The 17,315-nt window shown below is 42.1% G+C and overlaps 1 protein-coding gene across 5 annotated transcripts in view; it reads left to right on the plus strand.

Moving 5' to 3' along the window:
* Positions 1-17,315, plus strand: part of LOC134344477 (integrin beta-1-like) — a 100,275-nt gene that overhangs the window by 56,833 nt on the left and 26,127 nt on the right. For all 5 annotated transcript variants that reach the window (XM_063044355.1, XM_063044356.1, XM_063044357.1 and 2 more), the window contains 4 exons: positions 7,256-7,426; positions 8,034-8,227; positions 15,711-15,866; positions 17,091-17,186. In XM_063044355.1, the coding sequence (XP_062900425.1) occupies positions 7,256-7,426; positions 8,034-8,227; positions 15,711-15,866; positions 17,091-17,186 (617 nt within the window). The remainder of the gene's footprint in view (positions 1-7,255; positions 7,427-8,033; positions 8,228-15,710; positions 15,867-17,090; positions 17,187-17,315) is intronic.

The raw sequence follows: 17,315 nt of genomic DNA on the forward strand, positions 1-17,315 counted from the left end.
ACTACAGCTCAAGAACCATGGTATAAAGGCATTTAAAGCTGCCTGTATGAAGCTTGATGACCTCTATGGTTAATAGTATATTTTCAGCTGTTCCTGCCTTTCCATGATGTCCATTATTGCCCAAGAATCAAACAGCACAGTTACAGCTGGGATCGGTCACTCAGTTGAATTATATCTATGGCAAGAGATAAAAAGAGTTTTAATATGTGAGATGATTCTTCTCTTACCTCAGTTTTCTAGATCTTTCTTTCCCATGCAGATATCTTTGCCTAATTCTGTTTGTTCTTTAACCTTCACATTTTTCAGTTTTCTTTGAGACAGCGCTTTCTGATATGTTCCAATTTATCTTGTGTTATTTTCTGTCTCAGCTTACATCGTAGGATGGTGGCACAGTGGTGGAACTCTTTGCAGCACCGGCCGCAAACTTGAGCTTCCATTTCCGCTGCTGTCTGTAAGAAGTTAGCAAGCTCTCCCCGTGATTGCGCTCATTTCCTCTGGGTGCTCCAGTTTCCCCCCAGTTCCAAGACAGAGGGGTTTGGGTGAGGAAGTTGTGGGCATACTATGCTGGTGCTGGAAGTGTGGTGACACTTATGGGCTGCCCCCGGCACATCTTGGACTGTGTTAGTCGTTGGCGCAAATGACACATTTCTCTGTACGTTTCGATGTGCGTGTGACAAATAAAGCTAATCTTTAGCTGTGCTGGCTTTGCATTCTCATTTAAAACTCTGGAATGATGATAGTCAACAACATCAAGAGCATTAATATAGATCCCTGATTGGGATCTAAAGAATTGTTCATTCAGAGCTGGTGAGCTAGGAAAGAAATTCAAATAAACATTGAGAGTTTCACAGTATACTCCGCCTTTCCCTTCCTCTGCTTAAGGAGAGGCAGTGCTCAGTAATCAAACTGCCAGTCCTTCCAGGATTTCAAGAGCTGCCTGATGTCAACATTGGCCCGCTATCTGCCTGTCATTGGCATCTCAGCAACATAACATCTGGAAATCAGGGGAATCAAGGGATACATAAATGCAGACAGATGGGATTAGCTTCAACGGGGCGGCACGATAGCGTAGCTGCTAGCTCCAGTGCATCCTGAGTATGTTGGTCGTTGACGCAAATGATGCGTGTCACTATTTCAAAGTACATGTGACAAAACAAATCTTAATCTTAGATTGGAATCATTGTCAGTGCAGACATGGTGGGGCAAAGGCCCTGTGCCTGTACTGTTTTGTGTGTTACGTTTTATGTTCTACCTGTTCCCCACTGAAACCTTCAGTGCGGCTTCCAATCTTCCCTACGATTTCTCTGGTGCTATTTCAATTCCAAATGGCACTCATCTCGAACAGTATGTACCAAGTGTGCATGACAGCAGGTTAAATATGTGTCCTACTCATTATGCTGTACGCACCAGAGCTTGTTCTTTATATCCAGCATCATTTATCAGGCCTGCAAAACAGCTTCACTTGTCTTTATTGGAGACAGAGTCCTCTTCAAAACTCCATTACGGTTTCTTGGGTCCTGCAGATTCTTAGTTTGTCATTGAAGTCAACATAAGACAAACTGGATACCAGGGAGTAGGGATATCTATTGGTAATACAAGTCTTTGCCTTCATGTATGTGACTCTTGCTTGCGTATACATTGCAGTTTCACACACAAAGTACTGGAGGAACTCTGCAGATCAGGCAGCTTTGAAAGAACAAAGTAAACAGTCGATGCTTCGGGCTGAGACCCTCCATCAGGGTCCAAATCCTCGGTTGTTTATTTCCCTCCATAGGTGCTGCCTGATCTGCTAAGTTCCTCCAGCATTCAGTGAAAAACATTGATTTGTGGCTGAAATGACTGCTTGTAATGAAGTAAACTTCATGATCCTGCAGTTATACATTCATCAGAACCATCCGATGATCTGTGCACATTCAAAACAATAGGTGTAACATCTTCTTCTCCACCACCTCAGAAGTGTCTGGACTCTTTGGATTCATCACCTTCAGGAAGAATCTCCGAGCTGGTTGCAGCGTAGCCTTGTGGTACACCGGCACCACAAAATCTGTTGGTTTCAGCCGCACTGCCTCAAGATCGACGGTTCGCTTTGTACAAAACCCGAGCATAGGTCGGTCTAATGAATGTTCCTTCCACTGACCTGAACTCATCTGGCATTTCAAATGGTGCTCTGAGTCTTTTACCCTGACTCTATGTCTGTATAGACTCCTGCAGTGCCTCCTCGGGGCCACACATGGAAACTGGGTAGCTTACGGCCGCAGGCTAAACTACAGGGGATCTCGGAGTAGCAGTGGGCCCTAGAGACGTGGCGTGCAGGCCCACCACTGTGTGGACACGCCCTGGCGCCCGTCAACCACTGTCCCAGCTATGGGAAAATAGCCCCACTGCCTTGTGGTAAGGCTAAGGGAGCACACCCCGACAGAAAAGCAATGTGCTGGAGGCATGCAGTAGGCGGGCCTTAACAGACAAAGGACCTGGCAGCCTTCTGCAGCCAAGATGTGGGACCAGTTGTCCTGGGATCACCCCTGCCACCGAGATTTACCTCATCATGGTGAAGATAGTGCTACTGGGGATGGCACACCCCCTGTGGCACTTTAAAATCTTCCTTGCACAGGTCTCCACCTCTGACCACAGTGAACAATACCTGGAATCAAGAGAGCCAGGAGAAATGCAGCCCTGGTTGCCACCGCTACCACCACCACTACTACATATACATGTCCCACCTGCAATAGAGCTTGTGGGTTCAGGATAGGACTGTATAGTCATCAAAGATCTCACCATTAAAGGAGTGGACGTTGCCATCGGATTTCGATGGACAACCGAAGAAGAAGAGATGTCCGCGTACTTCGCCTCAATGTCCTTTTCACTGTTAGAACGCAGAATCAGAATCAGGTTTAATATCATTGGCACGCTTTGTGAACTCTACTGTTCTGCAGCAGCAGCACAATGCAATACATAATAATAAACTACAAATTACAATTGAAAGTATATATTCAGTATACACTAAAAGTAGTGTAGTGTAAAAAGACAGCTAAGAAAAAGAAAAAAAAATGAGGTAGTATATATGGGTTCATTGTCCATTCAGAAATCTGGTGGTGGTATGGGAGAAGCTGTTCCTAAAATATTCAGTGTGTGTCTTCAGGTGGCTCCACCTTGATGGTAGCAATGAGTAGAAGGTATGTACTGAGTGATAGAGGTCATTAATGATGGATGCCGACATTTTGAGGCATCGCCTTTTGAAAATGGTCTCAATACTGGAGAGGCTAGTGCCCGTGATGGAGCTGGCTGAGATCGCTACCTTCTGCATTTTTTTCCGATCTTGTGCCGGGGCCCCTCCATATCAGACAATGATGCAACCAGTTAGAATGCTCTTCATGGTACATCTGTAGGAATTTGAGAGTGTCTTTGGTGATATACCAAGTCTCCTCGAACTCCTAATAAAATAAAACCACTGTCATGGCTTCTTTGTAGTTACATCAATATGTTAGGCTCAAGATAGATCTTCAGAGATGTTGACACCCAGAAACTTGAAACTGCTCACCCTTGATGAGGACTGGTGTGTATTCCCTTGACTTCTCCTTCCTGAAGTCCAAATTCAATTCCTTGGTTTTACTGACGTTGAGTGCATGGTTGCTTTCTGCAACCACTCAACCAGCTGATCTATCTTGCTCCTGTGTGCCTCTTCATCGCCATCTGAAATTCTGCCAACAGTAATTGTGTCATCGACAAATTTCTAGATGGTGTTTGAACTGTGCCTAGCCACACAATCATGGGTGTAGAGAGAGTAGATAGTGGGCTGAGCACTCATTCTTGAGCTGCACCAGTGTTGATTGTCAGCAAGGAGGAGAGGATATTTCTGATCCGCACTGACTATGATCTCCTGATGAGGAAGTCAAGGATCCAGTTGCAATGGGTGGTGCAGAGACCCAACCACTGCAGTTGATTGGTACTGAGGGTATGATTGTGTTGAACACCGATCTGTAATCAATAAGCAGCAAGTTGACGTAGGTGTTGCTATTGTCCAGGTGATCCAAGGCTGTGTGGAGAGCCAGTGAGACTGCATCTGTTGTAGACCTGTTGTGGCAATAGGCAAATTGCAGTGGGTTCAGGTCCTTGCTTAGGCAGTTGATTCTTGCCATGGCCAACCTCTCAAAGCACTTCATCACAGTACACGTGAGTGCATCTGGGTGATAGTCATTGAGGCAGCTCATCCTGCTATCCTTGGGCACTGGCATGATTGTCAGAACAGTACAGCACCAGGAGAGGCCCTCCACTCCATGACTAGTAATTAAATGCCTAACTAAACGAATCCCTTCTGCCTTCACAAGCTCCATATCTGCCCAGTAATGTGCCTATCTATGAGCCTTTTTAATGCCTCTATCATACTTGCCTCCTCTACCAAACACGGGCAGCATATTCCAGGAAACCACCACTCTCTCTGTAAAGAAACCTGCCCCACAATCCATCTTTTCTCTTCAACCACAATACTTACAACCTTTGGTCAAACTCTCTGATTTCTTCCTGTATCTTACGGTTCACTGTATAAACTGCCGCCGTTGGCATTTCCAGCCTGCCTTTGGATAGTTTGCACCTTTGTATTAATTAATTTGGCCTAAAATGGAAATTTTTCCCAGATTCAATATGTATCTAATCTCTGATAGCCAAACCTTTCAAATCTATGAACCATCAGTTATCTGCTTAATATGCTGAGACACACCAAAATGTGTGATTCATTTGGGAGAGGGCATGGCAGAATAAGTGACTTGTCATTGGATTTGCCAACAAGTCATTTGTCTAAAGAATAAATACAGTGGAAGGAAGTCCAAACTCTGTAAATAAAGTAGGAAAGGACTCATCCTGCTGCTCGCTATACGTGAAAGAAGAACTGCTTCACTTCCAGGCAGGTTGCGATGTGATTGCAACATAACTAATACATCCTCTAAAGTGTCATTTGAGGGCTTTTCCCTATAGTGCAATTCTCTTCCTTATAACTAACAAATTACAACTTTTGTCTGTTCTATGGTTAATCTACTATAGACGGCTCGATGTAGACTGTAAACTCTTCCTTCCATTGTCTTTATTCTTTAGACAAATTACTTGTCAGGAAATTCAATGTCTCGGACAGCTCAGTTTGCTCCATTATACCCTCTCCCAATTGACTCACACAGTCATAGATTCACAGAGTCACACAGCATGGAAATAGACCTTTTACTGTGCCAGTGCCAGCCATCATATACCTGCTCTTAGTTTCACATGAACCATCTCTGAATCTCCCCTTCCTGCTCTGAATCCCTCTGTCTCCACCTCAGCAGTCAGGTTAGCTGCTATCATCTATTTCAAGGCACTAAGATGCACAATTCCTCTTCCTTTTTAAGGGAAACATTCGAGAAACTTTGGCCTAGACTCTCCTATTAATGGAAGCATCATCTCTATGCCTACTTTTTCCAGGCCTTTCCGTATCTGCAGGTTTCATTGTCTTGGTATCTCTCTCTAAGAGAATTTAAGATAACAATACAGTACAAGCTAATAAATGAAGTAATAGCACACAAAATCAGAAGAGTATTCTTACTGGATGTGTTACGTACCCCGTAACTGGGTTGCCAAACCAGCAGAAATGGACCACTTAGTTGGAGTCTGGTTAACAGAAACTAATAAAGTTTTATTAAAGAAATAAGCAACACAGCATTCTAATCGTAAGGATATAAGTGCAACAGGTTAGCAATGATAAAACACACATGTACACAGAACTAGGGTAATAGGAATCAACCAAGCTCTATCGCAGTCTAGGGGTAAAATGATCAGTCTCAAGTGACGCAGAGTTCAGTTAAGCTTAGTACAGTTTGCAGTAATCGCTGTTGTGCCATTGGAGAGAGAGAGAGAAAGAATATGCAAATCTGATTCAGACAGACCTTTGATGTTCTTCGCAGTTGGCTTTCGGGCGAACCCTTTTAATGTCTTCTGTGGTCACCGACTGTGACCCCTCTGCTCCGGATACGACCGTTCTTCCGCGGTGAACCCGGCACCCAGGCAAGGGCGGACACACACACCAGGTTCCCGCCGATCGTACCCTTTCACCCTGTGCGTCTATGGTCGGTCCCGCGACCAGTCCTCCAAACTCATCACCAACTTGTGGGGGCACACCGCTCTTCCAGGGTCTCGTTATCTCGTGATCTCATGGTGTGTGTTGTGCCTTAGCGAATCTGTTCTTTTTATCCCCCTGCTGGGGTATCACCTGTCCATCAAACTTCAAACAGTTCAGGTTCAAAGCAACCGGTCTGTCAATACTCTGAAATGTGTTTCTTTCTCGTTAATCTCTCTCTTCTCTCTTGTTAGTATTTTGAATGTTTCTCCATTGTCTCACTTATCTCTCTCATCAGCATCAATCTTCTGATAACTTGGTTTGTCGTCACAGATGTTTCGCTGCAGAGAGAGTGAAAAACTACTAAAGCTTGGGAAGACTCATATGAGGAGTTTAGAAAGTACTTGGGGCACAGACAAAGTAAATAGCAAGGGCCATTTCTCTCACCAGAGGAGTCAGTAATGGAGGCAGAGGTCTAAAGTAAGGGGTGGTGGGGAACTTTTGCTTTACCTAGGAAGATGGAGGCCTGGAATACTTTACTGTGATAAAGTTGTGACCTATAGGGTTAAAGAGGTGGTGCTCAAAGATGGGGTTAGGTTGAACAGCCCTTTCCCACCTGGCATGCACACAATGAACCAAATGATCTCCCTCTGCTTCTTAGATCTTCAAAGGTTCTGATTCTTTTGTCTAAACACTGATAATATCAAGGAAACAAAAAACAATGTGTTACAGCATTACCAAGAGCCACGATTACTCCTAACCAAAAGTACATATGACACATAAGTAATATTGGTGTAACTGTGCGACTACTTCTGTAATTTTGTAGTGGTCAAGACTGCGTCCTTGAGAGATGATGTAAAAGAACTTGTTATAAGCCACAGAAATGTACAGAATCTTGTAAATGGTACTGCGCTGTGTTACAGTTGAAAACAGAGAAGCACAAGAGTTCAAGGAAACAGAAGCAGAAGGCCACTTGTTCTCTCAGTCCTGTCCCACCATTCAATATGCCCATGGCTGATCTACTTCTGCCTCAAGTCCTCTTGTGTGGTAGTTCCCCTTAGTCCTTAATTCCCTGATCTTTTAAAACTTCATCTATCCATAGCCTCCAGGACTCTCAGAGCTAGAGGATTCTGAAGGTGAGAAGAAATCCCAATGTTTGCATATCTTTTCTCTTTTCAGGAGAACCACAAACCTTCTCATTGCATTTTAAGAGAGCTGAAGATTATCCCATTGATTTATATTTTCTTGTGGACCTCTCCCTTTCTTCGGAAAATGATTTGGAAAACATGAAGACATTGGGAATTAAACTGAAGAAGGAAATGAGGAACATAACTTCTGATCTCAGAATTGGTAAAAAAAAATCCGTAGATTTTCTCCTCATAATTTAGCTGTTTGGCATACTCATAAGTTGTATGTGTATGCAATACAAAAAAAATCACGAGACAAAGCAAAATGTATTCCTTATAGAGTAATAGAATCTTACAGTATGGCCCAGCTGATTTATGCCAACCAAGAAGCCCAACAACGCTAGTCCAATTTGGCTGCATTTGGTCTGTATCATTCCAAATCTTTCCTATTCATTTAAAAGTTGTTATTGAACTTGCCTCAATCACTTCCACCAACAGCTCATTACATATATGTACCGTACCTCTGTGTAAAAATAGTTGCCCCTCAAGTTCCTATTAAATCCTTCCTCAACCCTGAGAAAAAGACTGAGTGCCTCCAGCCTACCTCTGCCCCTCATGATTTTAAACACCTCTCAGCTTCCTACGCTCCAAGAAAAAGACCTAGCCTTTCCCCTTTATAAGGTATCGAAAAGCAATTTTTTTTAGCAAAACATCTGAATAGATCTTAAATATAATCATTGATGATTTGCATGATATTTTCTTGTTCTCTAGTCTTTTGACAGGCTCGGCTTTGATAAGATTTTCTTGACTATAAGTGTGCTCATTTTTAGGGTTCGGCACAATAGTGAAAACTCCTTGCCCAGCTGGTAAAACATGTACAGGTCGATCCAGCTTCATAAACATTCTGCCATTAACTAACAATAGGGCAGAGTACAGCAAACTTGTTCGGAGCCAGACCATTGCAGCAGGTCAGAAATCTTCAGCAGGGGGTGTTGATGCAATCATGCAGGTTGCTGTCTGTGGGGTAAGTGAAAACACTTCAATGTTTAAATATCATGGAAATTATTTATAACTTTTTGCCTAAATTTAGATGCCTTTGAGTTCCTCACATCCTACTGGAAGCATCTTGGTGTGCAGCCAATCATGTTGAGTCACTGATTAACCACCAGACTTGCAGTTCCTGAATAGCACTTCCTGACAGAAGCAGTGGACTCTGGGAATTAGGTGGGAACACCTAATATAGGCAGAATCTACTGCTGTAATAAAATGCTTTTCACGAGAGTTAGCATTCATGGTACAATAATTAAACATAGAATAGAAGAAATATTTATATAAGTAAAAGGCAAACCTATGAGATGTTTTCAAGAGGATTCAAGTTTTCAAGAGAACTCATTTCAAGAGGATTAGAACATAAAATCAAGGATGTAATGTTGAGACTTTATAAAGCACTGGTGAGACCTCACTTGGAGTACTGTGAGCAGGTTTGGGCCCCTTATCTTAGAAAGGATGTGCTGAACTGGAGAGGGTTCAAAGGAGGTTCACAAAAATGATTCCAGGATTGAAATGTTTGTCGTATGAAGCGAGTTTGATGGCTCTGTGCCTGTATTCACTAGAATTCAGAAGAATGAGGGGTGACCTTATTGAAACCTATCGAATGGTAAAAGGCCTTGATAGAGTGGATGTCTAGAGGATGTTTCCTATGGTGGGAAAGTCTAGACCAGAGGGCACAGCCTCAGAATAGAGGGGCGATCTTTTAGAATGGAGATGAAGAGAAATTTCTTTAGCCAGAGAGTGGTGAACCGATGGAATTCTTTACCACAGGCAGCCGTGGGGGCCAAGTCTTTAGGTATATTTAAGGCAGAGATTGATAGATTCTTGATTGATCAGGGCATGAAGGGATATGAGGAGAAGGCAGGGGAGTGGGGCTGAGAAGAAAATTGGATCAGTCATGATGAAATGGCAGAGCAGACTTGATGGGTCAAATGACCTAATTCTGCTCCTCTATCTTATGATCTTAATAGAAAAAAGGATTTATGTAAGGACAAGGCAATTAATAGATGTTCAATTCATAGAATAGAAGGAATATTTATATAAGGAAAAGGAAAATTAACGAGATGTTTATCTCAAAATCTGGAGTCTGTCACATGAGGGAAAATTGAGTAGTCTAGGTCATTATTCTTGAAAGTTTAGAATGAGAAGTGACCTTATTGAGACATACAAATTTCTTTGAAGGCTTGACAAAGTAGGGAAGTTGAGGACAGTTCCTCTGACTGATGAGTCATGAATGAGCAGTCAAATTCTCACAATAAGTGATGTGCCACAATTTATGGAGGCACCAGAGACTGCAGATGTTTGAATCAGGAGCAATGAACAATCTGCTAGAGGAACTCAGCAGATCAAACTGTAACTGCGGGAGGAAAAGAATTGTCCAGTTTTAGGTCCTGATGCAAGGTTTCTACCCATGATATTGATGATTCCTCCCCCCTCCCAGATGCTACTTGATCTGTTGAATTCCAACAACAGATAGATGAATGGATTATCAGTACCTCCAGTTGAACTACCTTTTTGTGTGTTTTCCCCCTAATCTATGGTTTTGTATTGCCATGTGCTCTTGTTTGTTTTCATGCCTCATGTGCTCCCGTCCTGCTTCTGCTCTACTCCGGCCCCTGTATTACTGAGTACTCTGCCTCTCACCTGTTTCTCATTATTACCTGTATTGCTGCCACCTGTATCTCATTGTGCTCCACCTATCAGCTGCCTCTCTGTTTATTGCTCAGTGTGTTTTAATCCTGTGTTTTCACCTGTTTGTTGCCAGTTGTGCCAGTGAATTTTCCTGAGCCTTTCTGCATTTGTATCTGTACTCTGTCTGGGGATACAAATTGACAATAAACTGGGCTGGTCTAAGAACACTGAGGCTGCCTACAAAAAGGGTCAGAGCCGTCTCTATTTCCTGAGGTGACTGAGGTCCTTTAACATCTGCCGGACGATGCTGGGGATGTTCTACGAGTCTGTGGTGGCCAGTGCTATCATGTTTGCTGTTGTGTGCTGGGGCAGCAGGCTGAGGGTAGCAGACACCAACAGAGTCAACAAATTCATTCGTAAGGCCAGTGATGTTGTGGGGATGGATCTGGACTCTCTCACGGTGGTGTCTGAAAAGAGGATGCTGTCTAAGTTGCATGCCATCTTGGTCAATGTCTCCCATCCACTACATAATGTACTGGGTGGGCACAGGAGTACATTCAGCCAGAGACTCATTCCACCGAGATGCAACACAGAGCGTCATAGGAAGTTATTTCTGCCTGTGGCCATCAAACTTTACAACTCCTCCCTTGGAGGGTCAGACACCCTGAGCCGATAGGCTGGTCCTGGACTTATTTCATAATTTACTGGCATAATTTACATATTACTATTTAACTATTTATGGTTCTATTACTATTTATTATTTATGGTGCAACTGTAACGAAAACCAATTTCCCCTGGGATCAATAAAGTATGACTATGAATATCGACTCTGCCTGTTTCCTGATTCTGGTTTTTGGATTTCTCTGGATGTTTTGATCTCTGCCTGAACTTTGATGCTGACTTTGTTTGCAGCTTGAGATTTGTTACTCAATTACTATCTCTGTGTGCGCAGTACAGGGTCTGTGATTGGTTCCCTACTCCAGTGTCCTGACATGGATATTTAAGGAATGAGGAATTAAGGAAAATGAAATTGAGATAGATCAGGGCCTGGTGGATCTGGTGCTTGAGGTGATGAATAGTGTTCATCTGGTCCAATTTCTTGTGCTTTCATGCTCCTATGGACAGAGCTCAAGAGTTCCCAATATACAATGATCAAGTTCTAAGAAAAAAATAGCTTGGATTCAAGCTTAATTGAAACATTTGAATGTTGATGAAAGCTTAGTTGAAACATTTGAATGTTGATGAAATATGTTCAAATTAATTCAAATCTAATTGAAGGTCACTGAGCTGAAATATTAGCCCTCTTTCTATTTCTGCAAATATACCAGTGGAATATTCCCAGCATTTTCTGTTTAATTGTGCAAGTCCGTCACCATTTTCTCCCTGAGGGAAGCTGAATTTGATTTTCCATCTTCTGATCTTCAGAAAGTCCTGGATGATCCCTTGTGTTCCTCCACCACCCCTCTCTCCCTTTAAGATTCTCCCTAAAATCTGCCTCTTTAACCAACTTTCAGAAACTTCATTGACTGGGTTCCATTAGTTTGTAAGATGAAGTTTTTTTGGACACATTTATAGATGAAGGAAATTCTTTACATATCCTCTTGGGGGTTTTTATTTCCAATTATTTCTCCTACTGGGAAGATTTAAATTTTTGTTCAGTATATTTATTTTGGCACCTCAGCTTCAGGACATTAAAGTGGGTGTATTCCTTGTTTTGTGATCTGGGTCACTAAGTAGGTCTGTAGCTAGTGCAGGCCAAGAACAAGCTTAACAAGAAAGCTATCCACCCTGTCCCCTTCTTCCAGCTCTTGTAGGCCTACATGTTATGGGAGTAGCGGTCTGGTAATTCAGAGGAAGAGACTAATGACTCAGACACAAATCATTAACTCCAACATTAAATATAGGGAATTTAAATGCAGTTAAATAATTTGGAATTGGTTATCGACATCATGAAATTTATGGTGCAGGGGTTTGTAGTCCTGATTCAGGGTTTCAAACTGAAATGTTGATAATTTGTCCCCCTGCCCCCACACAGATCCTGCTTGACCAACGGAATTCCTGTAACACATTCCAACATCTCCACTCTCTTATGTGTCTCCATGAAATTCTTTGTTGGTCTGACTCTCCTTCCAGTTTACTATTGATCATATATTTTCATTATTTTATGTAAAAATATGGGAACGATAAGGACATGAGTTCCTCTGACAATAAGATCTATTGTCTCTACATATTGTGGCCTGTTTATGACTCCAGTCTCCTGAAAGTGTCCTTGTTGTACCAATGCTCTTTGACCTAAAAGTATTGGGCTTGATGGGATATGGGCTGAAGGATATGGGACTAGCTGGGTGAGCACCATGGCCAGTGTGCCGTGACTCTATATTCCTAAGAACTGCTTTATTCAAGATGACAAGAGATCATGCTCTACAAGGCAATGGGAGATGGTGACCCTTCAGGAGCAATTAGTTTCCATGAGTGAATGACAGAAAAAAAGGATGTCCTATTTACATAAGTTTCCCAATCAGCTGGCAAGCCCACTTTCAGTGGAGCCAGTGGTGTTAATGGGACTGTAATTTCACCGGTCCTATTCTGTGGCTGTTACTGGAGCATTAGTACCAGAGGAAGGGAGTCACCATTAATCTCCTTATTTTAGAACAAAACATCGGAGAGCTTATTTGACCCATGATGCCTGTTCTGCCACTTGATGAGATACTGACTGATCAATATCATCTTAGTGTCACTTTCCTGTAGTAACCGTGTGCCCCTGAATTATTTTAATGTCTAAAAATCTTCTTTGTGCCTACTCAATGACCGAGCTTCCACGGCTCTCTTGGGTCAAAAATTCCACTTATTCACTATCCTCTTGGTGAAGAAATTTCTCCCCATCTCTTCCCTGGACCCCTTATTTTGAGCCTTGACTCCTTATTCTAGGCACCCTATATGAAGAAAGAAGACATTGCACAGCTACCCTGTGAAGCTACATCAGCTTTTACATAAAAGCAGAACGTGCTAGGACCGATCAGCAGTTCAGCGAACATTTGTTAAAAGAGAAATAATTAATATTTCAGATGAGGGATCCTTCATCAGACTGCAGAGAAACATGTTAGTCCAGTTATCTGTGACAGTAGAGTAAAGTCTGTTTTTATATTCTTGTTTTTATGTAAGTTCTTAACTTTCTTGTACAAATCTGGCCCGATGGACAGATCCCACAAGCTTTCCATTAGCAACACCATTGGATGGAACACACCCAAAATGCTGGAGGAAATTAGTAGGTCAGGCAGCATCTATGGAAATGAAGAAACGTTTTGGACTGAGACACTTCTTCAGGACAGAAGGGAGAGGATGCCAGAATGAAAGGGTTGGGGAGGGGAAGGAGGCTAGCTGGAAGGTGCTAAGTGAACCAAGGAAAGGGCAAGGGCTAGATAAGAAGAAATCTGATAGGAGAGGAGAGTGGACCATGGGAAAAAGGGAAGGAGGAGGGGACCCGGGAGTGGGAGTAACAGGCAGGTGAGAAGAGGTAAAAGGTCAGAGTGGGGAATAGAGGAAGGAGGGGGATAGGATTTGTTTACTGGAAGGAGAAATTGATATTCATGCCATCAGTTTGGAGGCTACCTAGATGGAATATAAGGTTTTGCTCCTCCATCTTCTGTGTCAAGAGGAGGCCATGGACTGACACGTTGGAACATTACATGGACAACAAAAAGCTTAATTTGCATATAACTGTCTCAATGAGCTACTTCAAGTGATATTATCACAGACATTCCCTTTGTTCTATACATCCTTCCCCCACCCCACCCCGCCATCTTGTCTCCGACAAAAATCTAACTTTGCCAGCTTTCATCAAGCAACACAGACCTAAACTATGCACCACATTCACTTTCAACAGATTCTGCCTGGCTTGCTGAGTCTTCCCAACATTTTGTGATTTTATTTCAGGTTTCTAGCATTTAACGTTTTTATTTCAGGCTTCTGGCATTTGTAGAATTTTTAATGTTCATTTACTCTACCAATGTGTAGGCTTTTTTGAACTCTGGCGAACACAGAAAGTTTCAGGCACTCTTTTGACTAGGTTTCATTGCATCAAGCTAGTGGGGACTTCAATTTGGCAAGGGTATCCTAAAGCCTGTTCTTCATTTTGCTATCAAATTATGCAAATATAAATGGGTCCATGCTTCCCTGAGACTGCAGGAGATCTGCTGTGACAGTTGAATCTCACGCTGCCACTTGTACATATGGCTGCTTTGTTATTTGCTTGTATCAGGAAGGTAAAGCTATTTCACTTGAGGTGGAGCTGGTGGCGGGCGATGACGCTTGTTTCTCTGATGTTCAGTAGACTGATATGCAAGACTTTGTGAGGTCTACTGAGCCACCACTTAGCCAATGAATCTCTGCCAGCAGCTCTGACTTGCAGCATGTGGGGAGTAGCCCAGTGCGGCTTTCTGGAAACACTGCCGTCATGTTGGCAGCTGGTTTTTGCACAGCATGCCGTTTGTTTTTCCATTCTGCTTCCTCTAAACATTTTCCCACAACTTCTCCTTAGTTTTAGCTGGAGTTTTGAGACTGCAATAGGTTGGCCAATGCATGGCTTTTGAATCCAACATCTTCCTTGCTGTTTGTAGGAACTGTGCCTTATGGTTGGAATGATTTACAATGAGTTTGATTTACTGGCTTGGCTTCAATAGCTGTTAATTATATTTCCTATCTGCACTGAGTTATGTAGAACCCAGACTGAAGTGCTCACGTTTCTCCATTTGAAAATCTATGGTATATTAGTTCCAAGTTAAGCAACACTTCAAATTTAAACTCCGTTTACCTACCGTCTCTGCGTATTCTCTTTATGTTCAATATCCGTCTGAAGCCAAGTCATTTTATGTAATATTTCGTCAAAAAGACACTGATATATTCTCAGGAACAATTACATTTAAGAAATAAACTTATGCACCAAATACTTGGTTGGACATTTTGCACAATTCTATAACCCAGATCATATCCAAATACTTTTGTCTTTATGGGAGGTACAGTACATAATATGGAAGCCCATAGGCTGTATATTTAGATTGAATTTACAATTATTTTGCATCAACCTTAAATGAAAATACTGTCAATACAACAACAACACATGAACTATTCTTCCCAAATGTAAGTGTTATTCATACAGGGTAAATCAACTAGTAGGAAATGAAACCCTCAGCCTGAAACATCAATTGTTTATTCCCCTCCATAGATGCTGCCTGACATGCTGGATTCCTCCAGCATGTTGTGTGTGTTGCTCTGGATTTCCCAGCATCTGCAGAATCCCCTGTGTTTAGTAAGAAATGAATCTGTAAATTGAACTGAATTTTTAGATGTTGTAGGCCCCTGTTGTAACACAGACCATATATTGGAAACCCAATTGTAGATATGCCTTGTCTCTAGCATTCACACAATTTCCTAGTTGGCAAGGAGAGTACTTTGCCTTAATGTAAAATACAGTCCTCAAAAATCCATATTCTGAATTTCTACCTGAGCACAAAAGCGGTTCTAAATTTAAGATCAGCCATGAATTCTGGAACAAGCATAAGGGGGCAAATGTCCCATTGTTGTTTCTGTGTAATACCTTCTTTATTCTCCATGTATTACCAGGGCTGTGTCCAGGGTGGGGGTGGGAGGAGTCTACAAAGGGACCAATTATCTTTTAAGCACATTTATTCATTATCCTCATCTGTTTGAAGTTCCCATCAAGAAGCCATCAAGCAATCTGAATATTTTCAGAGAATCTAATACAGATTGACTTATTCGCTAAAATAATCACACGTATTTAGTGTACTTAATTCTGCTTTATCTTACAGGGTAATATTGGTTGGCGAACTGCCACTCGACTACTTGTCTTCTATAGTAATGAAGCACTTCACTTTTCTGGGAATAAGAGACGTGGCAGATTGTTGCCAAGTGCTGGGAACTGCCACCTTGACACTCAGGGTGTCTATGTAATCGGTCGCCATCAGGTAAGCTGGCTTTTGATATTGGCAACACACACAAAGTGCTGGAGGAACTCAGCAGGGCAGGCAGCATCTATGGAAAAGAGTATTGTTGACGTTTCTGGATTTCCAGCATCTGCAGATCTTTTCTTGTTATTGATTTTGATATTGAGAGATGGGCTCAACATAAACATTATAGACAGATAAGAACATTGTCAACAAAAAAGCTTCCATGTTTCATATTGGATTGTACAGCATGCAACAACTTATGCTGTCTGGTCGAACATAATTTAACTGTTGTCACTTAGATGGGATGTTTTAGATACCAGCACAGTACTAGTCTAATGCAGAGTTTCCCAACTTGGGGTCCACAGACTCTTTGGTTAATTGTAGACGTCTGTGGCATAAAAAAGATTGGGAACCCCTGGTCTAATGGGATATTAGATACTAGCTCAGCAAAAACAATCACTACTTAATACTTCTGTGGTATTATTTATACTTGTGATATGGGCAATGTTGGCAGGCCCGGGATAATCGATCACCTGAGAAGCTGGGGCATGGCTGTCATCTGCTTGAACCACAAGACTTTGTGTTGCTTGCCATGTAGTTTCAGGTTGGGGGACTCTAGGATTATGACTCAGAAACAATGAAGACGTGATGGAAGTGACTAGGTCGGAATGGTAGGTGAATTGATGGGAAGCTCAAATCGGTGTTTATCTTTACAGTGGAGGCATTGATATCACAAGCCTGGAGAACCTGAAATTGAATTGCTGCAGTAAACTGTGCTACAAATTCAAGGAGCATGCTGTAAAAGATCAACACAAACCTATCTTTATATTTACGAACTAATATCTATTTCTGTACTTAAAATTGCATTTCTCCTGGCTTCCCAGGGGTCTCCTGGAATGGGATGGCTGTTTCTATATCAAATATAAATCAGTTTGCGTTATTCTACTCGGAGATTTGATCTTTCACCAGGACTTTCAAATATCCTAAACTGAACTCAGTTTGAAGGCTTCTCTCCTGGGCACTGCTCAAATGCCCCAAATATATTTAATTGCCTTCTACGCTCACTCTCTCACCCCCACCGACACACGCACATCTCCCTCCAATTTCATAAATTAGAAATCAAAGTATCTCAGGCTTAATGTGGCCATGTACTACCATAAACAATAACAGAGTTGGTGTTAAACGTTTTCTGTTTTCCTTGTACTTTGCTATTATGTAATTTGGAAATGTTCTTAATCGCAGAATTATCCATCCATTGCTCAATTGGCACAGAAACTTAATGACAATAAGATACAGCTTCTCTTTGCTGTTAAGGATGAACTAAAAGATGCTTACAAGGTAAGAAAATGAACCATCCAGCTCACTCGCTGTGTTTGATGAAGCGAGTGACATATCCCTTGAAAAGAGACAGCTCAAGTTCTGCTTCAGTTGGATAATCTAAGCTTGTTGTGTTTCCAAACCTGAGGC

Source organism: Mobula hypostoma, chromosome 3 (assembly GCF_963921235.1).
Source record: "Mobula hypostoma chromosome 3, sMobHyp1.1, whole genome shotgun sequence".
In the NCBI taxonomy this organism is placed as follows: domain Eukaryota; kingdom Metazoa; phylum Chordata; class Chondrichthyes; order Myliobatiformes; family Myliobatidae; genus Mobula; species Mobula hypostoma.